General features: G+C 39.0%; 1 protein-coding gene across 2 annotated transcripts in view; it reads left to right on the forward strand.

The window, feature by feature from the left end:
- Positions 1-592: 592 nt before the first annotated feature.
- Positions 593-27,807, forward strand: part of RNF24 (ring finger protein 24) — a 109,446-nt gene continuing 82,231 nt past the window's right edge. Inside the window, exon 1 of one of the 2 annotated variants that reach the window (XM_047743677.1) lies at positions 593-766. Coding sequence is in view for 1 of the 2 variants with exons in the window: in XM_047743676.1 (XP_047599632.1) it covers positions 8,826-8,842 (17 nt within the window). In the remaining variant the exon portion in view is untranslated. Of the gene's footprint in view, positions 767-8,823; positions 8,843-27,807 lie in introns of those variants that run through there. The other variant, XM_047743676.1, reaches the window with a different exon arrangement.

Here is a 27,807-nt window from a genome sequence, read left to right on the forward strand (position 1 = left end):
CTACAACACCCTAAGCCTTGATTTTACAGAAAGGTCTGGGCCTTCTTCAAAACCATGGTCAATTTCTCGCCTCTGTGCAATGACAGCTAGGGACTGAGGGGACAGGGTCAATGCAAATAAACAATGTAATGCACTCTTTCCTGCACATGCTTTTCTCCACTACCTCGGCCGATTCTAGGTCTCATCTACCACAGTGGTCCCAGCATTCAGTGGAAAGGACCTGCTGAAAGAGAGACAAATGGAGGAAAGGGGCGGTGCGTACTGTCTTCCCATCAAACTAATGGGCATTCCTGTGCCCTCCGAGATTGGGAGGCTGGGTGCTAGGAAGGAGGTAGTGTCCCAAGCTTTCACCTTAAAAAATGATTACAGAACATGCAAAAATTCTAAACAGATGAGGGAATCCGTCTACCCGCTGCAGCAGCCCGTAGAATTGTACCACCCCCCCAGGGGGCGGGACGGAACGGGGCCTGGGCACCAAGTCCCGCGCCTGCGCACTGCAGACTCTGAAGCCAAGGCGCCCTCAGCGAGGTGGGAGGGAGCTGCCCGGGCATCCGGGTCCCTCACCCCGCCCCCGCTGCATGAATGAGAGGCGCGGCGCCCGCCCCTCCCCCGCCGGGCCCGCCCCTTGTTGGGGGCCGCCGCGCGCAGTTGGCCGCCGCCACCTCAGCCGCGCAGGGTCCGGACAGACGCTCGCCGCCCTCAGCCTTCCTCCTGCCTCCCGGCGCTGACGGTCCCACACACCCGCCGCCGCAGCCGGCGCGCCCGAGTAAGTGAGGGACCGAGGGCAGGGCGCCGGAGGCTGGGGGCCGTCGCCCCGGGGCTGGGGTTTATGGGACCTGGCGGCTCCGGGCTCGGGATGCTGAAGAGACCGCGGGCCCGCGCCAGCCTCCCCTATTCATACTCCCGGGCGTTTTGTCGGGGACGGGGAGGGGTGGGACAGTGGCCCAGGCCGGGAGGGACGCGGGGCGGGGGAGTCCATAGGGGCCGGAGGCTGAGTCCCGCACAAAGAGCGGCGCGAGGCTGTCACCGGGAGGTCATAGAGGGAAGGTTCGCGGCGCCCCGCACGCCCCGCTAGCCGGTGCCCGGAGTCGGTCCCCGGGCTGGGGAGGCGGCTTGGATGAGCGCGGGGGCGAGGACGAGGATGGCGAGGACGGCTGCCTCCGCGCTGGCGATGGGAACGCGCCTTGGGGGGCGCGGCGTGGCGGTGTTTTCCTGGTCCCCACCTGCCCCTCCCCTTTCTTTGTGGCGTTTGTCTCGTGCCCGTTTGTCACTGTGGGCATGACTGTGGGCTGGGGTGAGACCTGTCGCCTCAGTATACTCATTAATTAAAGTCAGGTGGTGGCCCTTATCTGTGGGTGGGGGGCGGGTGTGCTTCCACAGGCCGGAGAATTAAGGATCCTTCTTTGTTTCCGGAGACAAAATTTTGTGTGTGCCTGAGTGTGTGTGTGTGTGTCTCCCCGTCCTCGGTGTCCCCTACGAAATGAGAGAATCAGAGATTAAAAAGGGTATGAAGAAAAAGAGATTATTACTTCATCAGACCTTCACGCAATTCTTTCTCTGGTATTCTTTCAAACAATATTGTATGTTTCTTACTGTAAAACCAGTGCGTTTTGTTCATTGAAAATGAATGTTTTTATAATATTCGTTGAAAATTAATATTCTCATATATCTATATACCTGGAACACTTTGCTTTTTGGGTTTAGGTAATGGATATATATACATACATAAATACATACGTACATGTACATACTCCAGAACATACAGGACACTGCCTTCTGGGTTTAGTTCATTGGTAATCTATTTACTCATATACATGTCTACAGAAATACTCCAGTTTATCCAGGACACTGTCTTCTCAGCTCCTCAGTAGAAGCAGATTTTGTTTCTCCCTGTCTCCCTGTGTTAAGAAGGTGGTCCAGCAGGTTCTCTCCTCCTTGCTTTTTTCTTCTGAGTGCTTTGGCAAAGGGTTTTATTGCATATTACCCTGGCATGCGTCCTTGCTTTGATCTGAATTTTCCTGTGCTCTGTTGTCTGGTTGTGTGGCCCAGCTCAATGGCTCCTCTTACAGGACTACTGGAAAACAGAACACCTTTTATACTTGTCCTCATCCCCAGAGAGAGAAGGAAGTTCTGCAGGTTCCCACAGACTTTGGTTCCATGGATTGGACTGCCTGACTTTGTTTTGGTAAAGTTAGGAAGAGTTACAGTTGATGCAGACCAATTAAAAGGAGGCATTTGTAGTAGTACCATTTATTCTTTGATCTTTCATTTGGACCTTTTTCTTTTTATACCAGATTTTATAAGTTTTAAAATATTGGTTGCATTTTCAGTTTCTTTTTTACCCTTATAATTTTGCAGAGTGATAGGAAATTAGCTAAACTTGTATGTAAGAAACACATTTCCAAAATAGAATTTTTTTTTTAAAAATTTATTTATTTATTTGAGAGAGATACAGTGAGAGAGAGCATGAGAGGGAAGAAGGTCGGGGAGAAGCAGACTCCCCTTGGAGCTGGGAGCCGGATGTGGGACTCGATTCCGCAACTCCGGGATCATGCCCTGAGCTGAAGGCAGTTGCTTAACTAACTGAGCTACCCAGGTGCCCCCAAAATAGATTATTATGATCTTTTGGTTGAAATAGTGGTGGTAAAAAAAATTAAGAGGATCTTATTGGGTGACCTGAATAATTGAATTGGTTAAGTTTTAAGATTCTCTTTAAGATTATTCTTTAATCATGTGTATTTTAATGCCTGGTAGTTTTTGGTGCAAAATGAAATCCAAACTAAGCAGTCTTCTACAGCATCTGTTTATGAATATTCCTGCTATTAAAAACATTTGCTTTTAATTTGAAGGGGAAATTTGCCATTGGTTGGATAGGAATGTATTATTCTTGGTAAAAGTCTTAACTTATGTTAGCATGGTCAAATTCTTTTTTAGAAGTTAAAATTAATAAAGGTTGATTTTTCAATTTGGAGAACTTTTGGTTTTATGATGAAGAATTTAAATAAAATTTTAATGTCAGTGAACTTAACTCAAAATAAGTTAACTTAAAAACAAGGGCTTCATAAACTAGTGTGAGTAATACTGAAGCAACCCCAATAATTTATAACTGCCTGCGTGAGATTTTTGTTGTTGTTGTTTTTTGGGAATTCCCTTAAACCATAAGGGGAAGTCTTAGATAAACAGAGTAGTATAACCGGAATTATCACTGAAACAGGCTTGCATAGTACCACAGTATTGTGGAACTTCATTTTGCAAGAGTGACTTAACTATTGTTTGTATCAAGAAAGGAACTTAAAAACATCCTGAACTTTTTATTCAGCATTCTGTTAATAAAATTCTTCACCAACCCATACTTCAGCATTTCTGTAGTATGATGTTTGAAGAAAAATTCTGAAGTAATTTCTCTATCATGAAAATAGATTAAATTATTCTAAGTGCTGTTTCAGTAGTAAATATATTCTTTATATTAGCAATACTAATACTGTTACGTCAGTGATGGTGATAGCATGTATGGTAACTCTTTGTTACCCCAAACTGCAATATTTTATTCCCCCAACAATGTCTGATAACAAAAAGTAGAGCTTTTTTTCCTTAGAGCATTTTCTATCAGTAATGGTGTTCTGTTCAAATGGCAGCTTATTCTAAAATCAATTAATAGGGCACCTGGGTGGCTCTGTCGGTTGAGCATCTGCCTTTGGCCCAGGTCATGTTCCCAGGGTTCTGGGAGTCGAGTCCCTTATTGAGCTCCCTGCACAGCAGGGAGTCTGCTTCTCCCTATGCTCCTATCCCCTGCTTGTGCTGGCTTGCTTGCTCTGTCAGTGTGCATGCATGCAAAAATAAATAAATAAAGTCTTTTTAAAAATAGGGCACCTGGGTGGCTCAGTGGGTTAAGCCTCTGCCTTTTGCTCAGGTCATGATCCCAGGGTCCTGGGATCGAGCCCCACATCAGGCTCTCTGCTCAGCAGGGAGCCTGCTTCCCTTCCTCTCTCTCTGCCTGCCTCTCTGCCTATTTGTGATCTCTCTCTGTCAAATAAATAAATAAAATCTTTTAAAAAAATAAAATAAAATGAAGTCAGTAATAAAGTAATGTTATAATATATTAACTTATATGAAATTGCCATTTTTTAGATTGGGGAGTAGTGAAAAATCAGCAGTTTTAGAATGTTGAACTGCTTTCAACTCTCAACAGTTCCTTCTAGTATTTTCCTTTATATTTACTTCATTCTTGATGTTTAAACTTATTTATTGATTTTCCATCTTTGTACATCATCTATGGACTTCTACTTTGGAAGTTGAGGACTTGGTTGTCCTTCATAACTACAGTTCCCAGTCAAGTCAGTACTCAGTATTTATATGACTGTGACTATGTACCTGTTATTCACAGATGAACCATTTAGTGTACTAGTATTACATTTTCTATATTGTACTTTTGTTTCTCTAAATTAAATAATTTCCTCTCGTTTGTTTTTCACTTGATTTGTTTTCTTAGTCACTGACTCATCCTCAAATTCTGACAGAACTGATAATCTTTCAATATTTTCAGGTAATATGTTTCATTTATTTTTCATATCTGTCATCCAGGACTTCCCTTCGTCATCATCTTGGGAATTCTTTTTGCCTTACTCCTGTGTTGGATTCTTTATTTCCTGAATCCTATGGCTTCCTTATTCTGTTGTACCTTCCAGAGACAAGGAACATACAAACTGAAATTCTTCCTGAATTCAGAAGTTGCATATCTGGAAATGTCTTCATTTAACCCTCACTTGAATACTGGTTTAGCTGAATATTGAATTCTAGACTGAAAATTAGTGTCCCTCTTTTGAAGTCATTGTTCCATTAGCTTCTGGTGTTGCTGTTAAGAAGTCCAATCCAAGTCTAATCCCCATTCTTATTTTTGTCCCACTCTGGAAGATTTTAGGATCTTCTGTTTTAGGATCTCAGTTACCACCTAGAAAGTTTCTTTAAGCAATGAAATGCAGTCTCCTCAGATGTACAAGAAGAATATCCGGTTCATTTAAAAAAATCTCCCTTAGGAAGTAGCAGAAACATTCATGACCAAAAAGAAATAATTTTAAGCTTCATGATTAAATATGTCATGACTAAATATGACAAATACATTATTTACAAGAATTTCTGTTGTGAGGTGGAGACAAATGGAACTGTGTAGACCACAGCTTGATTGGACATCGTTAGTGACTGTGGCATGGATACATATGCTCTTGGATACATTTTTTTAAAAAATTTTTTAGCCAGAATTTTTTTTCTATTTATAGCTGTTTTTATCTCTCATCTGGTTTTTCCATGAGTGCACATAAGTGGTTGACTATTAGAGACTTCAGATTCATGACCAGAAATCTGAAGTGGACTCTCAGCACTGCCCAGGAAAGCAATCAGATTCCTAATATTTTTGCCTATAACTATTTAATAATTTCTTCCCACTCTTTAAACTCATGAGCAGCCCACCCTTCCCCATGCAGATAAGTAGGCTTCATATTTCGTTGAGGTTTAGAAGTTAAAGTGGAAGTCAACTTCCACTTACCAAATCTAGAAATCCACCTTCCTTAGGGCCCATGTTTTATGTTCTCCTCCTGAGAGGCCAGCTTCCCTCCCTCCTATATTCCCCCTCATACCTAATCAAGGACTTACTCCTGAATTTATGACTCATTTGCATCATCACCATCTCCAAGCACTATCCATGTGCTCTGATGTTGCCCATCTTTAAAAATAATTTTAAAATTATAACAAAATTAAAAACAACTTTCCCTTGGGGGGCGCCTGAGTGGCTCAATGGTTTAAGCATCTGTCTTCTGCTCAGGTCATGGTCTCAGGGTCCTGAGATCAAGCCCTGCATAGGGCTCTCTGCCCCGCGGGGAGTCTGCTCCCCCCCTCCTTCTCTCTGCCAAAAAATAAATAAATAATCTTTAAAAAAAGGAAAAAAAAACTTCCCCCTGACCTCCCATCCATCCTTTTCATTTGCCTTCATAGTTAAATGTTTCAAAAGAGAAATATAGGGGCGCCTGTGTGGCTCAGTGTATTAAGCTTCAGCCCTCCGCCCAGGTCATGATCTCAGGGTCCTGGAATTGAGCCCCACATCGGGCTCTCTGCTTAGCAGGGTGCCTGCTTCCCCCTTGTTCTCTGCCTGCCTCTCTGCCTACTTGTGATCTCTCTCTCTCTGTGTCAAATAAATAAAATCTTAAGAAAAAAAAAATACACATTTCCTTCCTACCGCCTTTAAAATGTATCACTCTGAAATTCTGTTAACTGATTTTTTTTTTGGGGGGTCTCTTACCCCCACTAGAACCTCAGCTCCAAGAAGACAAGGACTTCCATCTGTCCTCTTTACCACTCTGTCCCTTAGAATAGCAACTGGCAAAACTAGGCAAACCTGACATTTTTAACCTGCTTTTAAAAAATTTAGCTCTTGCTTTTTAAAAATTTCTGATAAGAAAATCAGTGTTTGTTAATTTTCTTTTAATTACCACTTTTTAAAAAAGATTTCTTTATTTTAGAGAGAGAACATGAACAAGCATGAGTGGGGGGAGGGGCAGTGGGAAAGAATATCAGGCCGTCTCCCTGCTGAGCATGGAACCAGAGGTGCTTAATCCTAGGACCCTGCACTCATGACTTGAGCCAGAGTCAAGAGGTGGGCATTTAACTGACTGAGCCAACCAGGTGCCCTTAATTACCACCTTTGCTATACTTAGTGTTGAAAAAATTACAAAGACTGTATTAATGATTGAATTTTTTCCTACATTTCCTTCTTTTATAAGTATAACTTAATGCTGGCAGTTGTGCACCCAGATTCTTGGAGTAAGACAACTTGGAGTTCCAGCTCTTGCAGTTTAGCCATGTGACTTTGGACAGGTTTCCTGATAACTCTGTTTCTCCATCTACAAGATGGAAATAATAGTACCCACCTCATATGTTTGTTGTGTGTATCAAATAATACATAAAATGCTAAAGTCAGTACTTGGCATGGGGGTAAACACAATGAAAACTATAATTACAGCTATTATTTGTATAGCCTTCTCCAGTTTCTAATATTTGATCTAATATTTTTGCTCAGAGTACTTCTATGTCATAAGGTATACTGGCTATAAAAGCACCTCAGTTGTTGTTGTTTTATTGTTTTAATTGCTTGCCTTTCTATTCCCATATTCATAATAGATTAGTGATAGATTAGTAAAATGATCTACAATGGACAGATGAGCTTCCCCCCTCCTTTTTTTAAGAGAGGGAGCGGGGAGAGGCAGAGGGAGAGGAAGTAAGAGAATCCCAAGCACACTCCATGCCCAAAGCAGGGCTCTATCTCACAACCCTGAGATGACCTGAGCCAGAATTAAGAGTCCAACGCTTAACCAGCTGAGCTACCCAGAGTCCTGACAGATGAGCACCCTATAGCACTTCCCAATAATTTGGTCACTTAATAAGTCCTTTTGACCACTTAATAAAATATTTTTATGTCAAGCCAAGTCCTGTTCTTTATTTGGCTTGCCTGGAGGAGAGGCCCTTTCTTCATGTTACTCCAGATTAAGTTTACTTATTTCTAGAAATGGAACCTTTAAAACACCCAATATCATCATTAACAGATTTTTTTTTTTTAAGTAGCTATAAGGAAAAAAAAGCAGCTGGAAGACACTGTTGTTTTCACTTACTAGTTGTCTGGGAAGATAAGTATATGTAGCAATACAAAGTCTACTTGTAGGGCCACATGAAGGATACAGACAGGCTCTGTAGAAGTTCAGAGTAGTGAGGGTCATGTTCAACAAGCCCTACAACTTTTCTATGTGTTAAATTGTCTGTGTAGCCTATTTCCTTCTTATTTGGCCTGATGTTTATTTTGGAAGTTTGCTTAATAATCATGGGAATAGTTTAGATTTTAAGATAGAAAACATACAAACTAAAATGAGAGCAGCTTTTAACTTTAGAAATTATTTCTTGAAGTAATTGACTTAACAGTTATTCTGCCTTTTTCTTTTCTTATCTAGGTAGGCAGTTGGGATCCCTCCAATTATCTGAGCATTTCAGACATCAGAGTGTAGTGCTGGGTAAAATGAGGGTTCAAAAAGAATGCCAGATGGTTTGAAAGGAATTGTGAGCACTCCAACTAGTGCAGCCCATCGAAAGCCAGCTGGCTGAGTTTCCTCTGCTTTGGAGGTAGGAACCAGACACGTTGTTCCATGCCAGCTGGCCCAGGAATAGCTGGCCAGTGGCCTTACTTTGGGTTGGCCATTCCTGGGAAAACCAGCCTGGGCTCTCCATCTACCCTGAGAACAGTCTGACACCAGAGAGTTGCTCTGTGCTTCCATGGTACTCCAGAGAGTTGGAGCAAGCCTGAGTGGCAAGGAAAGAAAGCCACTTTTTAGATACCATTACAGGTGACCCTCACTTTAAGTTGTAAATTTGGTCTGAAAAAGTGAAATGCAACTTGAATTTTTATGCATTCAGTGCTGCTAGTTATACTAGAGTTGCTTACTACCAAAGTAACTGTAGTGAATGTTTTTATTTTTATTTTTATATTTTTAAAGATTTTATTTATTCATTTGACAGGGAGAGAGAGAGAGATCACAAGTAGGCAGAGAGGCAGGCAGAGAGAGGAGGAAACAGGCTCACTGCTGAGCAGAGAGCCCGATGCGGGGCTCGATCCCAGGACCCTGAGATCATGACCTGAGCCGAAGGCAGAGGCTTAACCCACTGAGCCACCCAGGCGCCCCTGAATGTTTTTATATTGTAAATAATTTCCAGTTTACCTGCTTACCAAGTTCCTTTTTTTGTTGACTTTTCTTAAAGTGAGATTTGCCTGTTCTTTTCATTGTCATCTTCTAATGTTTTGGACATTCAGGTTAGTAAATTTTCATCTTGTCATAAAGCTTGCTTCTGTATACATCATAGACTTCTATGGAAGTTTAATTATTTATGTTGCCTTAAATCTGTGTCTCATTTTGTTTGTTGTTTATGTTTTCCCAACTAGGCTAGTGTTCATATCAGATTCAGTTCTTCCATTAGCAAACTTAATGTCAGAATAATTTAACTGAGAAGGAAAGAAGTGCAGATATGGCACTACAAGTGTAAACATTCAATTCATTTGATGACAGTGCTTATTTAAGAATTCTAAAAATAATTTTGCCACAGTCTGTCAGTATGTTTTATGTTACCTTCAAAAAATTTTTTTGAGTTTGGAGATTGAAAGGTGCTGCATTATCTATGTTTGTTAGTTTCATCTAGATAAATAAAACAATTATGATCTTCTTGTATCTCTTTATTGTTCTCTCCCAATTTGGGGCATGAAAAATTATACTCAGTCTTATAAACTTCAAATAGAACCTAGGTGTTCCATCCAAATAGGCTCTTCATCTTGAACTGAAAGAAAAAGTTTGGCAGATAGTGAAACATCAAAGTATGAGCTAATGTAGTTTATAGGAAATGGGTGGGAAGGGAAATCAAAGGTGTGGGCTTTCGTTTTTTTCCTTTAGTGCAAAAGAAATTGCAAACCTTCTTCAGAAATATGCTAGAAATCTCCTGGTTGGCTATGCTTAAAGTTTTTACTTAAACTTATTTTTCCTGAAAACAGGCCAGAATGAATTTTTGTGGGAGTGAGAATGATTTTTTTAAATCATAGAACAGCATATCAAAAGCCAGGGACAATATTATACCTGGAAAATCATCATTCACGTTAGCTGACCTTTACTAACTACCTTTTATGACAGTAGTTTTACATGCGTTGCTTATTTACTTCTTACAGCAACCCTCAAATAATTGTTTATGGGTGATAAAAGGTCAAAGAAGTAACCTGTTCCGGTTTACAAGGTCAGGAGCCAGATTTAAAACCCAGGCTTTCATCCTCCACCTCACCACATGTTACAGTTGGTGATATCAGCTTTCACAGGAATATAGCTCTTTCCTATTCAAATGCTATCCTGTACTGGCACTTTCAGAAGACTATTGATAAAGGATATTCAGAGACTCTTGCAGAAAATAGCAGGAGAATAAGGAGGGATATGGGGAGCCTCTACATCTTTTTAATCTCTTCTGATGCTCTTGAAATAATTAACCATTGCAGAACTGCAATAAACAAAAAAATGAAGTAAGTAAAAATGACTAGGAGGGTCTTTATAGTTTCCTAGTGTTGTCATAACAAATTACAACAAAATCTATGGCTACAACAGAAATTTATCCTCACAATTCTGGAGGCCAGAAGTCTGAAATCAAAATGTCAGCAAGGCTGCTGCATCCTCTCCAAAGACTCTAGGAGAAAATGTTTCCTTGTTTCTTCCAACTTTTGGTGGTTCCACACATTCTTTGGTTTGGTTACATAATTCTAATCTCTGTTTCTCTTTTCATATGGCCTTCTCTTCTTTCTCTCTTAAAGACACTGTCGTTGGAGTTTGGGTCCACCTGGATAATCAAAATGATCTCATCTCCAGATTCTTGATTACATCTGCAAAGACCCTTTTTCCAAATATGGTCATATTCACAGGTTCCTCAGGTAAAAATGTGGACATATCTTTTGGGGGGCCACCATTCAGCCCACTACAGGGAGTAAGAACTTCTTTGGTAATACTTTTCATTTCCACTGTTAATATCACTCAGAATACCAGATTAGAGAAGCATTTGGTGTAGACCATGATACAAAATAGGGAAAGGTGGGCGCCTAGGTGACTCAGTGGGTTAAGTGTCTGCCTTCGGCTCAGATCATGATCTCAGGGTCCTGGGATTGAGCCCCACATCGGGCTCTCTGCTCGGCAGGGAGCCTGCATCTCCTTCTCTCTCTGCCTGCCTCTCTGTCTACTTGTGATCTCTCTCTCTGTCAAATAAATAAAATCCTTTTAAAAAATGGGGAAAGGGAGTGCCTGGGTGGCTCAGTGGGTTAAGCCTCTGCCTTAGGCTCAGGTCATGATCCCAGGGTCCTGGGATCGAGCCCCACATCGGGCTCTCTGCTTAGCAGGAAGCCTGCTTCCCCTCCTCTCTCTGCCTGCCTCTCTGCCTACTTGTGATCTCTCTCTCTGTGAAATAAATAAATAAAATCTTTTTTAAAAAATGGGGAAAGGTATTGGAAGTATAGGATGGAAGACAAATTCAGAGGAAGGTTTAGGGAATCAAGGAAGATTTCATTGGGGTTGTATTGCTTATGACAGATCATGAAGAACAGATAGATGGTTGGTTGGGATAGCCTGGAATGTGCAGATAGTGGAAATACTCAGAACAAAGATAGCGAGTCATATTCAGGGAACCATAACTAATGCATTTGAGTAAAGTGTGGTGCTTAGAGAAATAGTGGCCAACAGGGTTGAAAAGTCTGAGCTAACTCATGGGAGGCGGTTAGTATTGAGTTGATGAATTTGTACTTTGTTAAGAGTTGCTTATCCATGAGAACACTGTATTACAAAGGTTTCTAACAGGGACCTTCTGAGCTATGATAAAACCTTTGAAAAAAATCTACATTTTTCTTTCTATAAAAAGATTTTCAGGGGCACCTGGGTGGCTCAGTGGGTTAAAGCCTCTGCCTTCGGCTCAGGTCGTGGTCCCAGGGTCCTGGGATCGAGCCCCACATGGCGCTCTCTGCTCAGCGGGGAGCCTGCTTCCTCCTCTCTCTCTGCGTGCCTTTCTGCCTACTTGTGATCTCTGAGTGTCAAAATAAATAAATAAAATCTTTAAAAAAAAAAAGATTTTCAGAGGGATTCATAACTCTAAAAAGAGGTTAAGAACCACTGCTCTGTTAGAAATGAAATGTTTTATGCTTTGAAGATGTTTCTGGAAGATTACTGATTTTCCATTTGGTTTACTTTTAACTACTTGGAAGATAAGAAAATGGAGTTCCAAAGAGCTTTAGTCAGCACTCTTATGTGGAATACCTTATGAATGTTGTATACTAAAAGTTAAAATACTGTTTCAGGAGGGATGTAAACTAGGTCCAGGGTTCTTAGGAAAGTGATCAAATGATTACACAAAAAGAAAAATTCATAATATTCAGTTCAAAATGCAGCTGTGACTTCTGTTTTCTGTGTCTCAATTGTCTGTATTTCAATTCACTACCATTTAGAATTCCAGAATTACATAAAAGCATGACACAGTTCTGAGGAGAGGAAACCGACAGCTGCCTTCTTAAGGGTTTTTTTGGTTTTGTTTTGTTTTTAATGTATTCTGTGAAACTGCTTGTTCTCTGCTGTGGGTTTTCTGTGGAATAATCTATTTCAGGAATAAAACAGTATATTACATAACTGTTTGAATGTCTTTGTCCATTCAGTCTGCTATAACAAAATACCCTAGCCTGAGTGTCTTATAAACAACAGAAATTTCTCACAGTCTTGAATACTGGAAAATTCAAGATCAAGGCACCAGCAAATTCAGTGTCTAGTAAGAACACACTTCCTCATGCATAAATTGTACTTTTTCATTGTCTTTTTGCTGTGGCATCACCTGGTGGATAAGGGCTAGGGAGCTATCTGGGCTTCTTTTGTAATGGCACTAATCCCATTCATGAGGGCTTCATCCTCATAATGTAATCATCTCCAGATACCATCACACTGGGGATGAGGTTTCAATATATGAATTGGGGGTTAGGAGATACAAACATTCAGTGTATAGCACTGACCATTTATATAAGGAGAAAATCAGTGCTTTATAACTCAATTTCTAAATAATCAATCAACTGCCATTGATTTTTGTTTGTATTAATCCATTTATTTTCTCTCTGAGATTAGTATTACTTAATAGGTTTACCTGTACTGTTGTTCAGGCTTCTTTGCTAATGAAGTTCTTCTTTTTCTTTTTTTTTTTTTATTATACAAAATTGTAAATACACTCATAAGTAGACAAATAGTACAACATACTTCCATATGCCCATCACTCAGATGTTCAACTGTTACCAAGGTTTTGCCACATCTGTTTCATTTATCCTTTTTTCTTTCACTTTCATTTGCTGAAGTATTAAGCAAATCTCCAGCATTTCAGTATATGTATCCTGACATATTTCTAAATGCATCTCTAAAAAAAAGTAAAGATGTTTTTATTATAGAACTGAAATGCCTTTTTCACATAAAATTAACATTTACTCCTTGGTGTCATCTAATAGATAGACCCAGTTCACGTTTGCCTGATTGTCTCAAGAATACCTTTTTTAGCGATGTCTTGTTCATATCAGGATTCAAAGTCCCTGGACCATATTTGATCATTTTGTCTCTCATGTCTAATTTGATCTAGTGCTGTTCCTATTCCCACCCTCTCTCCCTACCTTTTTTGGTGTATCATGGACTAGTTGTAGGAACTGGGTCATTTGTCCTATGGAATTTCTCACATTTGGAATTTGTCTGTTTTATCATGGTGTCAATTTCTTGGTCTATTCCCTGTATTTTCTACAAATGGAAGTGACCTCTAGAGGCTTGACTAAAATCAGACCTCAGTGCTTTGGCAAGAATGTTTAGGAGGTCGCTAATATTACATCACATCCAGAGGCGTGCTGTATCTGGCAACACCGCTTGTAGTAATGCTACAATGCAAGACCCCACTGATGGTCATGTCAGTATTAGATATTTCATCCATTGTGGTTGAATGGTGATTTTCTTATTCTTTTATCTCTTCCACATTTATTAACAGGAATTTCTGTAAAGAAGACTACCTCATCAAGCAGGGTTATTTGGGGTTACCCTGACATATGCTTTGTATGAGAAACTGTCAGGTACTTTTATAATATCGTTTTCTTGATAAAAGATAATGAGTTTGAATCAGAATAAAAAACTTTTTATTTATTTATTTATTATGAATTTTACAATGAAATTCTGAGTACTATAGCAAAATGTGAATGAGTACTCCTACCAATTGAGAATGTGGACTCTAGTTGCTCTGAAAGTTAAAGGTGTATATGTGGAAGCCTGTTATAGACTAGACTCAAGCAGTGGAAGGAGTGTTAGATTAGGATTAAAAAATCAGGGGATTTCCAGAGTCTATTTGGCCTAGCCTCTGAATGTCTGATCATACATTCTTATGCTGAGCATTTTGTGTATGTGTCCCTAAAATATTGTCAGTGTTTTCATGAAATTGGATATAGACTAAAGAAATCAAGGCTGTATATTATAGAATTAATGCTTAAGTAGCTTTAGAGACAGGTAGAATTCTTAATTGAATAGCTTTCTTTTTATTTAAATTGTGCTTTACGGGAGTCATTTGATCACCGTTTCTCAGAATACCTCTTGTTTAACTTCATGTCTTCATGTAAGAAGTAGTAAAACTACTGAATAAAGTCATGCTGAAAAGAGCCTTATTTATTTGTCCTGCTCTATTTTTCCTTAAGCCAAATTGTTTTCATTCAGCTTCTGAATTTGTTTGTTGTGGGGAAAGTAACCTTGATATCAAATAAAAATTAAAGAGATGCCTAGGTGGCTCAATTGGTTAAGCATCTAACTTTGGCTCAGGTGATGATCTTAGGATCCTGGGATCCAGCCCAACATTGAGCCCCACGTGGCACCCTGCCTTGGGTTCCAGTGTCAGTGGGGAATCTGCTTCTCCCTCTTCCTCTGCAACCCCGCTCCCACATTCATGCGATCTCGCTCTCTCTCAAATAAATAAAATCTTTTTAAAAAAATGAATAGTCTGTGACCATCTCTAGAGTGACCATCTCTAGAGAGCCTCTAAGGTTATTTGAGAAGGCCATTAAAAGTATGTGGTAGTATGATTTCTCATAGGCAAACTCTGCTATGATTATGCTGTTTATTTATTTTTTTTTAAAGATTTTATTTATTTATTTGACAGACAGAGATCACAAGTAGGCAGAGAGGCAGGCAGAGAGAGAGGAAGGGAAGCAGGCTCCCCGCTGAGCAGAGAGCCCGATGCGGGACTCGATCCCAGGACCCTGAGATCCTGACCTGAGCAAAAGGCAGCGGCTTAACCCACTGAGCCACCCAGGCGCCCCTATGCTGTTTATTTTTAAGTAATAATACTGTGGGGTTTTTCCTGAAAGATAAAGAATGCTATTACAAAGGGACCTCAAAAGACAATAGATAAGATCAGTATACTTATTTTTAGTCAGTTGAGCTAAGCATCAAAGCTAATTTACTGGGGCGCCTGGGTGGCTCAGTGGGTTAAAGCTTCTGCCTTCAGCTCAGGTCATGATCCCGGGGTCCTGGGATCGAGCCCCGCATCGGGCTCTCTGCTCAGCGGAGAGCCTGCTTCCTCCTCTCTCTCTCTCTCTCTGCCTGCCTGTCTGCCTACTTGTGATCTCTGTCAAATAAATAAATAAAATCTTTAAAAAAAAAACTAATTTACTCCTCATCAGGTTTTTAAAATTGTTTTAGTACTGAAATTACATTTTCCCCAGGATTCAGCACCAAAAAACCCAAAAAACAAAAACAAGAAAACCCATTACATTTTCCTACCTGTAGAACAGATGCCTGTGGAATACCTACTCTCTCTAAGTCATTGCACTTGCTCTGTAGTACAGTTGATTTCACTGTTTGGATGAAGATAGTATTTTTTTTTTTTTTAAGAGCCCTCTAGGAAATTTTGTTTCAGCAGTTGCCTCCTCACCCTCATTTAATGCAACCAGAAGCCTTGGGGCCTGGACCCCAACTGTGCAGCCTTTGTCCTGTTCCCTTGTTAAGTGCTATGTGGGCTGGAAAGTGGTGGACCATTGGGATTAGTGGGGTTAAAACTATGTTCTTTGGAGGCCACAAAGCTTATACATTCTCCTTTCTATCCTCTGCTAGACACAAAGGTGGCTTTTGTCTTTTTAAGACTATTTCAATTTTTTCATCCAGCATGCTGCTTGGATTTACCATCTTACCTTTATTCAGATCAATAAATGCTTACTGAGTATCTTTAAAGTACCAGATATTGTTCAGTCTGAATTTATAAGAAATCTTACATCTTGTGGTAAGAGAAGCTCTTGTTGAATAACTCCAGTATATTTAGTGAAGTTAAGGTATAGTTCAGTTCTGAATTTATTAGATCTGAGGTTGTAATTCTAATATTCTTTTTCAGATTTTTAATATGATCTGACTGAAAAGTTCCCATAAAGCAAATGAAAACTGCCTCCTCATAAGGAATTTCAGTACTTTATGCAAGTTAAGATAACTAACCACAAATGCAGTGAAATCAGTGGAACCTGCATTTAGATTTTATTCAGACTAACTTTCCAACTCTTAAAAACCTAAGCATATATTTTTTGCATACTTAGAAGTTTGTTTTCATAAAGGTAAAAAAGGCATGTGGTATTTAAGTTCTGGCCCTACTATTTGTTAACTGTGTGGCTTTGGTGAATCACTACCTCTCTTAGCCTAGGAATGCTTCAGAGTTACTGAATTTATAATTGAGTTACTTCAGAGATATTGAGAGTATAGTCTGTCTTCTTTAATAAAGTTCTCTCCTAATAATTATTGTTGTTAGGCAAGGAATGGGACATGGAAAGAATGAACACAAGAACAGTCTTTGCTACATCTCAGTTCTCTCATTTTCATACGGATGGAACCAGGTATGCTGCATTTTAGCCTGCTACTGAGCTGTGGCTGGTTAGAGGTTCCATTCCAGTGGTGGTCAGATGATATTAAAAAAAAAAAATTATTTAATTGCCCTACATACTTCCTTAACTTTTTAGGAGATTCTGGGTACATCATTTCTGTTGGTTGTCTAAAGTCCTCTTTCCGCCCCTCCTTTTTTTAAATAGCTTTTTTTTTTTTTTTAGATTTTATTTGTTTATTGGACAGAGAGATATCACAAGTAGGCAGAGAGGCAGGCAGAGAGAGAGAGGAGGAAGCAGGCTCCCCACCAAGGAAAGAGCCCGATGTGGGGCTCGATCCCAGGACCCTGGGATCATGACCTGAGCCGAACACAGAGGCTTTAACCCTCTGAGCCACCCAGGCGCCCCTAAATAGCTTCTTTTGAGACATCATTTGTACCCCATATATTGAAAGTGTGTAATGCAGTGGCTTTGAGTATATTCAGAGTTAGGCATCCATTACCACAATCATTTTTAGAGTATTTTCATTATCCCAAAAAGAAACCCTGGATCCTAGCCATCACTCCTCAATCCTGCCACTGTCTCCTGCCCCCATTCTCCACCCTAACCAATCACTAATCTACTCTTTCTGTCTCTCTAGATTTGCCTATTCTGGGCTTTCATGTAAAAAGAATCAGACAGTATGTGGTCCTTTGTGATTGGGTTCATTTTACCTGGCATGACATTTTCAAGGTCTGTGTTCTCTTTTATAACATAAAGTGATATTAAGTTTCCTAGAGCCACATTGACCTGTCCTGTGGGAAGAAGAGATGAAATGATTTAAGTACACAAATGATGAGAAAAGCCCTGTAAATAGTTACTGTAGCTGCAAATCAAAGAATGGCATTTTAACATTGAATGTGGAAAAGATTCATGTCTCAGCATTCTTTTTAGCTCCATTTGTGTACATGGATAGTGTCATGATAGTGTCATTATTGGTCCATCACTCAATATGGATAATAAAATGTAACTCTGTGGGACTAATGTAACTAGAACTGTTGCATCACTGTCCTTTTTATTTGCTATTTCCTTTTGTAACTAATTTTCCTGCTGAATATTCTGCATAACTCAAATATTATGATATAATCTGTGGTTACATGCTACATGTTACATGCTAATATTTGTGGTTATATACTGCATTTTTAATTTTTATGTGAGGTTGATGAGCTAAAGCTTAGATATTTTATTTGGGGATAGCCAATGATTATATATATTGTATAAATGTTGGAAACAGGATGCACAGAAATAAAATTTTCAGAGCATATTCCACCCCCACAAGTTTGTGGATGTAGTTTAAAAAGCTACAAAAGTAGGTGGGGGGGTGGACAGCCTTTTGACTTTAAAAAACCCAACTTCTCTGTGCGTCAGGTTCTTCCCCTATATAAAGTGTGGAGCAATTGAACTATAATAATTAATGCTGATGATCTTTAACTCTGTGGTTCTGTGAAGGTAATTGGTAAATATATTATTGATGGTCCTAGACTACTTACTACATTACATGAAGAAGTTAGCATTATAATGTCAGATTTCTTGTGTTCTAATGAGTTATCTAATGTGTTGTCATGACAGAAGGCTAATGATACGTCTTAGCAAAAATCATATTTTTCTGTACTAGAATTAGAAGCCATGGTCTGTTTTTCCAAATGGTCTGTTAATACAAAATAATTTAAACTAATACTTACCTAGGACGCCTATATATTAGATAAATGGATTCAGCTAAGAGTTGCAGAAAACCCAAAACAACAGCTGGCTTAAAACAACATTAAATTTCATTTCTCCCTCGTGTCCAAGTTGGCAAAAGTCTGGTATGGAACTTCATGGCATTGGGGACCTCTTACCAATTGTCCTTTTTTCTTTCTTGGCACTCTACAATCCCTCTTGGTTATAAACCATATTCTTATTGAGCAAGATGGTGACATCCACATTACAAGAAACAGGATGGAGAAAGGGATGAAGCAGAAAGTAGAAGGTACCCTCTGTTCCCTGTTAAGCATAATTTCCAGATACTTCCACATGAATCCATGAGATATGTGGCCATGTGTAGCTGCAGGGAAGGCTGGGAAATACAGCCATGTGCCCCACTAAAAATTCTACCTACAGTGGAAGAAAGGGAGAAAAGATATTAGGAGGTGGGGAATCTACTACAATCTGGTTAATGATAAACAAAAGGGAAAACTAAAGAGCTTTTGCCATTGTATCTTTTCCACCAGAGAAGGAGCATTTTATATTTCTCTAGATGATGGTGTTCTCAAAATGGAAATGTCTTTTTACAGGTGAAGAGCTGAGAATGTAATGGGAACATCTCAAGAATATGTGATTCTCTTTTCTGTAATTGGGTTAGTGCACAGGATCTTCCAAGAGAGAATTGTTATACATTTCCTGGTTTGAATTCGTGAGTTGATATTATGATTAATGAGCTAGCCTCTTGTTGGTTTAGTTAGTAGAATTTTTCCCCCTGAGCCCAGTGGCCTCCAAGAAAACTGATCAAACATAGAATAGACCCAACCCTAAGATGTACAGTGACTTTACTGGGAACATATGCCCTGTAAAGCTTCATCTGACCTCAGTCACCCATCTTTTACTCCTGATCTTGAAGGAGGAAAAAATTACACACTTGTAAATAGTCTTTACTATATCCATCTACAAAATCAAAATAATAGTGTTTCACATGATGAAGATTAGTAGTGGTCTTATAAAGTGTTTTTATATAGGAAAGAGCTTCCAGGGCTAATGATATTGTAAGTCTTGACTCTTAAAAACCCATTTAGAGAGAATTATTCACTGTTCTGGAATGATTGTGACCTTTTCAGAATTAAAAAAAAAAAAAATCAGCAGAAACAGACTCACCCCCGGAATACTGAAATAACATGTTTCATCTGTGCCATTATCTCAGCTGTTCCATAGTCTGCCTGAAATCATCTTAAGGGTGAAGTCTCCCTATATCTTTCTTAAAAGAACAAAGTGATCCTAGCAGACAAAGAGACTTTGAGGCCATGCATAGGGCTATAATATTGAGAAACTTAAGGTAATTATCACCAGTGTCAAAGTACCAAGCAGCCTGAATACTTTGCTGGTTTCATAACTATTTGAGGTTTGCTAAGTTAGTGGTGAGTATCTTAGAGGCTGTTTTAGGGCTATAGAATTCTCCTACAAAATTAAGACCTAAAAACCGATAGGCTTTTGATTTGTACAGATTAGCCATCTAAAAACTATTGTTGAAGAAGTGTAGCTAAACTAATTCATGTTTCCCAGAATACTCTACTCCAAGTCACTTCAGAATGTAGTCCATTCATGGCCCAGGCTCGAAGATTTGGATTAGAACAGAGTGGCCCAGGGAAATGTGGCCTAGGTTCAAATTATCCCTGACTCAAGAAAATTCAGACACCAACTCAATGTTAACCTCGCAGCAAAGAACCAGAAAAGACCTTGATAATGTTGTTGAACACTTGCTGTATACCAGATTCATCTTCCAGAAACGGATGTAACTTACCACATGAGTGTCGCTGCTGGTGCGACAAATCGACCAGGAACGTGAGGGTAAGAGGATGGTGAAAAGAAATTAAGAGACAAAGAGATGGGGGCAGGAGGAGCACCGAGGAGGATGTCCAACAGTGCTAAGTTTATTCAAAGCATTAAGGCCATATATATAGTGATAGGAGAAGCAATACACCTGTGTCTAGTTAAACAACCACGAGTTCCCATAATTTTCACATTTAACTATAAGCAGACCTCGTGACGCCAAATGGCTGATGCTAGTACAGTTGTTCTGTATTGATACAGCAAACCTGAAAGTAATTTATGAGCAATATTAGGGCAGCAAGGACCAGCAACGAACTTTTTTTTTTTTTTAAAGATTTTATTTATTTATTTGACAGAGAGAGAGATCACAAGTAGACAGAGAGGCAGGCAGAGAGAGAGAGAGAGGGAAGCAGGTTCCCTGCTGAGCAGAGAGCCCGATGCGGGACTCGATCCCAGGATCCTGAGATCATGACCCGAGCCGAAGGCAGCGGCTTAACCCACTGAGCCACCCAGGCGTCCCAGCAACGAACTTTTGACCCCAACCGAATTATTCTCATTTGTTTAGCAAGCGTGTGGGAAGTCACGTAGGCGAGCGCACAACACATAGCACAGACCCTTTCTCAGTGCTACTCAACTTTTCCCGTCCTAAATCTTTTGTTAGGTTATTTGGACTTTAAAGGAGGCACAAGTCAGGGCCTGGTTTGGTCCTCGTCTCAAGCCTTATTGCAGCCTCCCACACATAAGGAAATTGAGACTTGCCTGAAGTCCTAGTGAAGGGAGCGGCTACGATTGAGTCTGCACTTAATGCTTCTGCTGTGGCATCTTCCAAAGAGCTCGCGCATTGTGGTGGAGCCCTCTGATTTACCCTCATTTCCTGGCTGATGAATTTCTAAACCACAGATATATTGTTTTCTCTCATTTTTAAGCAGAATCTTCAACAGAATCTTTTTCATTTGTTAGCTGGTTCTTGTTTTACCACTCTAGAAGTAACTTGGGGCTTATTTATCTTCCTTGTTTATGTTTTAATACATACAATTTATGCCTCATCATCTTTCTTCTTCAGGGATTCTTAGCTCATGTAAGAATTCTGAAAAACCATTACCTTTTCTGGTAATTGAAAATTCATCAATAAAGTTCTGGAATTAATGTGCTCAACCCAGAACTTTCAAGAATATGAGGTAACCTATAAAGGTTTATAGAGGACCTTCTTGCCATTTCTCCCAAAGTAACTTGGATAGGGTCTTGAGACTGTGCACTTTCCTTGTGGTTCAGGGTTTTAATTAGAGTCACCCATACCTCAGCTACTTTGAGGCTACAATTTACAAAAGGGGGTCCATATGTAAAGGAAATGTAGTGCCTTCTTTTTTTTTTCTTTTAAGATTTTATTTATTTATTCGGCACAGAGAAAGAGATCACAAGTAGGCGGGGAAGCAGGCTCCCCACTGAGCAGAGAACCCGATGCAGGGATCCATCCCAGGACCCCGAGATCATGACCTGAGCCGAAGGCAGAGGCTTAACCCACTGAGCCACCCAGGTGCCCCAAGGTAGTGCCTTCTAATAATGTTTTGTATATTTGAGTGTAATTATTAAGTTACCTATAGACTGAACAAACTCAAGTCCTTTAATTTAAGAACAAATTAATCTTTCATGACTGCTCCATTAAACAGAGTTGTATTGATTTCTCTCTGGTACTTTGTGTTTTTCCAGGGAGTTATAACTGATTGTTGATATATTTTCTGTGGGCATGTCTTAAATACAACTAATTTCTCCATATTGTCACAGCCAACATTCCCCTTTATTTAAAGAATGGCTCTTTTTCTGTCTTTAGAGCCACTCTGGCACTTTATTTCAGGATGTTTTCTTGGCTATTGCATACACCCAGCAAGTCCCAAAACAGGTTTTCAGTATTCAGTGCTGTTTCCAGAAATGCCATGACACTTTCGGAATAAAATAAACTTTAATTTTAATTTAAAAGACACAGTTCTTTGTCACAGCTTGAAGAAGACTAAAGAGACGTAAGTAAATGGGAGAAGACTAAAGAGATATAACTAAATGGGATCTTGGATTGGATCCTGGAAAAGAAAAAGAACATCAGTAGAAAAACTAGTGAAATTTGAATGAAGTCTGCACTTTAGTTAATAGTATTCTACCAGAGTTGATTTCCTGTCCTTATACAACATGGTTGTGTAAGATTTTAATATTAGGGGAAGCTAAATGAAGGGTTTATGATAACTTGTGCAACTTTTCTGTAAATTTAAAATAGTTTCAAAATTAAAAGTTTAAATATATATATTTAATAATTCCAAATTGCTTGGTATTATGATGTTCACCTTTCTTGAGTCTCTCTCTAAGGCAGGGACAACAACCAAGGATCCATCAGCATGCTTACAGCCCACAGGAACTAGTCGTAGAAATCATTTCATTTGTGTATCCATTCAGATAGTAACAGTTGGATCTCTTCCCATGAGATCATGGAAGACAGCATGATCTCATGGGAAGAGTAAAAGATTTGGATTCAGATATGGGTTTCAGCCTCTCTTCCACTCATTGGTTTCAGTTGGGCAGCTAACTGGACCTTTCTCAGTTCCATCATCTGAATACAGAGTATGATACCCACCCCACAGTTTTGTTTTTTTTTTTTTTAAGATTTTATTTATTTATTTGACAGAGAGAGATCACAAGTAGACGGAGAGGCAGGCAGAGAGAGAGAGAGAGAGAGGGAAGCAGGGACTCGATCCCAGGACCCTGAGATCATGACCTGAGCCGAAGGCAGCGGCTTAACCCGCTGAGCCACCCAGGCGCCCACCCCACAGTTATTTTAAGTATTAAATGAAATTTATATATGTGAATGGTAGTCATAAACCCTAAAACACTATAAAAAATGTTCATTTTGCTTTTTATTCTAAAGGAAGAAAAAAGATTATCCAGTTTCAGCAAGGTGAAATCAAGGTGATTTTTTCCTAGATTAATTATATTGCAGCATTGAGTACAATCAAAATCCATAGGCGATATATTTATAATTCTGCTTACAGTATTTAGAATCTTTTAACATTAACAATCAGTTTGAACCTGAACCATTATGATCAAGAAACACAAAGCAGTAATAAGTAAAATGTTATATATATAGCTAATCAACATAGAGATTTTACATACACATTATTTTTACTTATTTAAGCCAATGTCTAGCCCTTTTGCTTTAGAAGTCATAACACTAAGAAGAGAATTTCAAATACAAAAACTCCAAATTTGCTTTCCTGAAATTTAAAGTGAAAGCCATCAGTGGAATCATTGGAGCTGTTTTCAAGACCCTACCAATTATATGGGACTTATAATGGTGTAGTTTGTGTAGTTTGTTTCCAAAAGTTATTCTATAACAAATTGGGGGGCAGGGAGGAGCTCAGTCAAAATATTGTAGTAGTGCTGCCAACTGTCTGTGGTGAAATTTTATTTTTTTTTTTAATTTACATTTGAGGGATGTAAAGTGGATTCAAAGTCCATATTTCAGATGGGTTATATGCTCTGATTCCTTGCCTGGTGAAGGGGGGCTGGTGATGGCTTCAATCATATGTTAATTCTTGTGTCTGTCAACTGATTTAGCTGCTTCACTAAAGCAGACTTACAAAGATCAGTCAGGTTCTTTTTCAAAAAATCCCAATCTAAAAATTAAACAAACACAAGTCTTCTAGTGAAGTCAGAGCTGCTCATCAGTAGTCCTCAAGTGCTTACCTTTGAATAAGAGGAATATTAAAAAGATTAATTGTTACTGAGTAGGTAAAATGAAGTAGTATAATTCTCAAGGAATGCATTTTCCAATTCAATAAGAAGTAGTTTATTAGGAATAGATGGAGACCTCCTTAATATATATTTGTGTATATGTGTCTGTGTCTCATGGTATGCACATCCTATTTACTGATAAAACAATCTCATAAGATCATGAGTAAAACAGTATCCATTGTATTTTTAACATTGTTCTAGAAATATTAGACAACTCAGAGAAGAAATAACATATTTAATTATAAAGGAGGAATTAAGATCATCATTAAATAATGTAAGCAATGTTGATTTAAGATAGATAGCTATAGGGCATTTATGAAATAGCTAATAAACTTTGGGGAAAATAATCAAATTTGAAAAATCCTAACAAATCTTTACACACAACACAAGGAAGTTTTTCTATCTCTATTTGCAATTAAATTTCTGTTCTCTTATTTTGAAGGGGTGGGGGGTGGGAGGTTGGGGGCACCAGGTGGTGGGTATTGTAGAGGGCACGGATTGCATGGAGCACTGGGTGTGGTGCAAAAATAATGAATACTGTTATGCTGAAAAAAATAAAAAAAATTAAAAAAAAAATTTCTGTTCTCTTTAATAAGTAATATGTGCACATACTGTAAAATACAAAAGGTATTTTAAACAAGTATTCAATGAAAAGTCAGTCTTCTTCCAGCCCTGTCAGAGACAGTCATTGGTACCAGTTTTTTTGTTGTCGTTTTTGCTTTTTTAAGGAATATCCTTCCAGAGACATGTTTGGCATATACAAAGCTAGCTTCTTTCTTAATCTTTTTACATTTATGGTAATGTGCCACATACATATTTTGTACCTTGTTTTTATTTTGTTTACTTAGTAATATTATCATGAAATTGTGCCAGATCACCGCAATCTACATTTTAATTTTTTTTTATCACCTGCTGCTTATCATGATAAGTACACTCTTTAATCCCCATCACTTATTTCACCCATGCCCCCACCCACCTCCCCTCTGGTAGTCATCCGCTTGTTCTATAGTTCAGAGTCTGTTTCTTGGTTTGTCTCTTTTCCCCCCTTTGTTCTTTTGTTTCTTTAATTCCACATATGAATGAAATCATATGGTATTTGTCTTTCTCTGACTGACTTATTTTGCTTAGCATTATTCTTAGCTCCATACATGTTGTTGTAAATGGCAAGATTTCATTCTTTTTATGACTAATATTCCATTGTATATTTATACATCTTCTTTATCCATTCATCAGTCAGTGGACACTTGGGCTGCTTCCATATTTTGGCTATTGTAAATAATGCTGCAGTAAACATAGGGGTGTATGTCTCCCTTTGAATTAGTGTTTTTATATTCTTTGGGTGAATATCAAGTAGTGTGATTGCTGGATTGTAGGGTAGTTCTATTTTTAACTTTTTGAGGAATCTCCAAATGGCTTTCCAGAGTGGCTGCCCCTGCTTGCATTCCCATCAGCAGTGCTATAGGGCTCCTTTTTCTCCACATCCTCCCCAACACCTTTTGTTTCCTGTGTTCTTGCTGTTAGCCATTCTGACAGGTGTGAGGTATATCTCATTGTAGTTTTGAATTGCATTTACCTAACAATAAGTGATGGTGAGCATCTTTTCATGTTGGCCATCTGTATGTCTTCTTTAGAGACATATCTGTTTGTGTCTTCTGCCCATTTTTTAATTGGGTTATTTGTTTTTTGAATGTTAAGTTTTATAAGTTCTTTATATATTTTGGATACTAACCCTTTTTTGGATATGTCATTTGCAAATACCTTCTCCCATTCTATTGGTTGCCTTTTAGTTTTGTTGATTGTTTCCTTCACTGTGCAGAAGTTTTTTATTTTGATGTAGTCCCAGTAGTTTATTTTTGCTTTTGTTTTCCTTGCCTCAGGAGACATATCTAGAAAAAAGTTGCTATGGCTGATACCTAATAAACTACTATTATTGGGTTTACTTCTAAGGTTTTTATAGTTTCAGGTCTCACATTTAGGTCTTTAACCCATTTTAATTTGATTTTTGCACATGGTATAAGAAATTGGTCCAGTTTTATTTTTCTACATGTTGCTGTCCAGTTTTCCCAACACCATTTGTTGAAGAGACTTTTCCCCATTGGATATTCTTTCCTGCTTTGACAAAGATAAATTTTTTTAATTCCATTATTGGTTTTAATAGGTTTTTATAGAATCTTTTGGATTTTCTACAAACACAATAACATTGCCTGTGAATAATGACAACTTAATTTCTTTGTGTTTTTAAATTTTCTTTTTTCTCTCTCTCTTTTTTAAAGATTTTATTTATTTATTTTGACAGAGATCACAAGTAGGCAGAGAGGCGGGCAGAGAAAGAGGGGGAAGCAGGATCCCCACTTGAGCAGAGAGCACGATGCAGGGCTTGATCCCAGGACCCTGAGACCATGACCCGAGCCAAAAGCAGAGGCCCCAACCCACTGAGCCACCCAGGCGCCCCATTTTTCAAACTTTTTTTATTAACGTCCCTCTCTCTCTTTTTTTTTTAAGATTTTATTTATTTATTTGAGATTTATTTGAGATCACAAGTGGGCAGAGAGGCAAGCAGAGGGGGCAGGGGGAAGTAGGCTCCCTGCTGAGCAGAGAACCCAATGCGGATCTTGATCCCAGGACACTGAGATCATGACCTGAGCTGTAGGCAGAGGCTTAACCCACTGAGCTACCCAGGCACCCCTATTTTTAAATTTTCTTAATTTAATTCAATTAACATATAATGTATTATTGGTTTCAGAGGTAAAGGTCAGTGATTCATTAGTCTTATATAATACTTAGTGCTTATTACATCGTGTGCCCTCCTTAGTGTCTATCACCCAGTTACCCCATCCCCCAATCCACCCCCCTCCGGAAATCCTCAGTTTGTTTCCTATGATTAAGAATCTCTTATGGTTTGTCTTCCTCTCTGGTTTCATCTTGTTTTATTTTTTCCTCTCTTCCCCTATGATTCTCTGTTTTGTTTCTTAAATTCCAAATATCAGTGAGATCATATGATGATTGTCTTTCTCTGATTGGCTTATTTCACTTAGCATAATAACCCTCTAGTTCCATCCACGTCATTGCAAATGGCAAGATTTCAGTTTTTTTGATGGCTGAGTAATATTTCATTGTGCATGTACACACCACATTTTCTTTATCTATTCATCTGTCAATGCATATCTGGGCTCTTTCCATAGTTTGGCTATTGTGGACATTGCTGCTATAAATATTGGGGGGTGAAGGTACCCTTTTATATCACTACCTTTGTATCTTTGAGGTAAATATCCAGTAGTGCAGTTGCTGGGTCATAAGGTGACTCTGTTTTCAACTTTATGAGGAAGCTCCATACTCTTTTCTAAAGTGGCTACACCAGCTTGCATTCTTGCCAATATTGTAAGAGGGTTCCCCTTTCTCTGCATCCTCACCAACATCTTTTGTTTCCTGACTTGTTAATTTTAGCCATTCTGACTTGTGTGAAGTGGTATCTCATTGTGCTTTTGATTTGTATTTCCCTGATGCTAAGTGATGTTGAGCATTTTTTCATTGGTATGTTGGCCATTTTTAAGTCTTCCTTGGAGAAATGTCTGCTCATGCCTTCTGCCCATTTATTGATTGGACTCTTTGTTCTTTGGGTGTCGAGTTTGATATGTTCTTTTATAGATTTTGGATACTAGCCCTTTCTTTGATATGTCATTTGCAAATATCTTCTCCCATTCTGTTGGTTGTCTTTTGGTTTTATTGACTGTTTCCTTTGCTGTGCAAAAGCTTTTGATCTTGCTGAAGTCCTAATAGTTCATTTTTGCCTTGGTTTTCTTGCCTTTGGAGACATGTCTAGCAAGAAACTGCTGCAGTTGAAGTCGAAGAGGTTGCTACCTGTGTTCTCTAGGACTTCGGTGGGTTCCCGTCTCACATTGAGGTATCTCATACATTTTTAGTCTATTTTTGTGTATTTTTGTGTATGGTGTAAGGAAATGGCCCAGTTTCAATTTTCTGTATGTAGCTGTCCAATTTTCCCAACACCATTTGTTGAAGAGACTGTCTTT

The sequence above is a fragment of the Lutra lutra genome, chromosome 9, assembly GCF_902655055.1.
Source record: "Lutra lutra chromosome 9, mLutLut1.2, whole genome shotgun sequence".
Taxonomy (NCBI): Eukaryota; Metazoa; Chordata; class Mammalia; order Carnivora; family Mustelidae; genus Lutra; species Lutra lutra.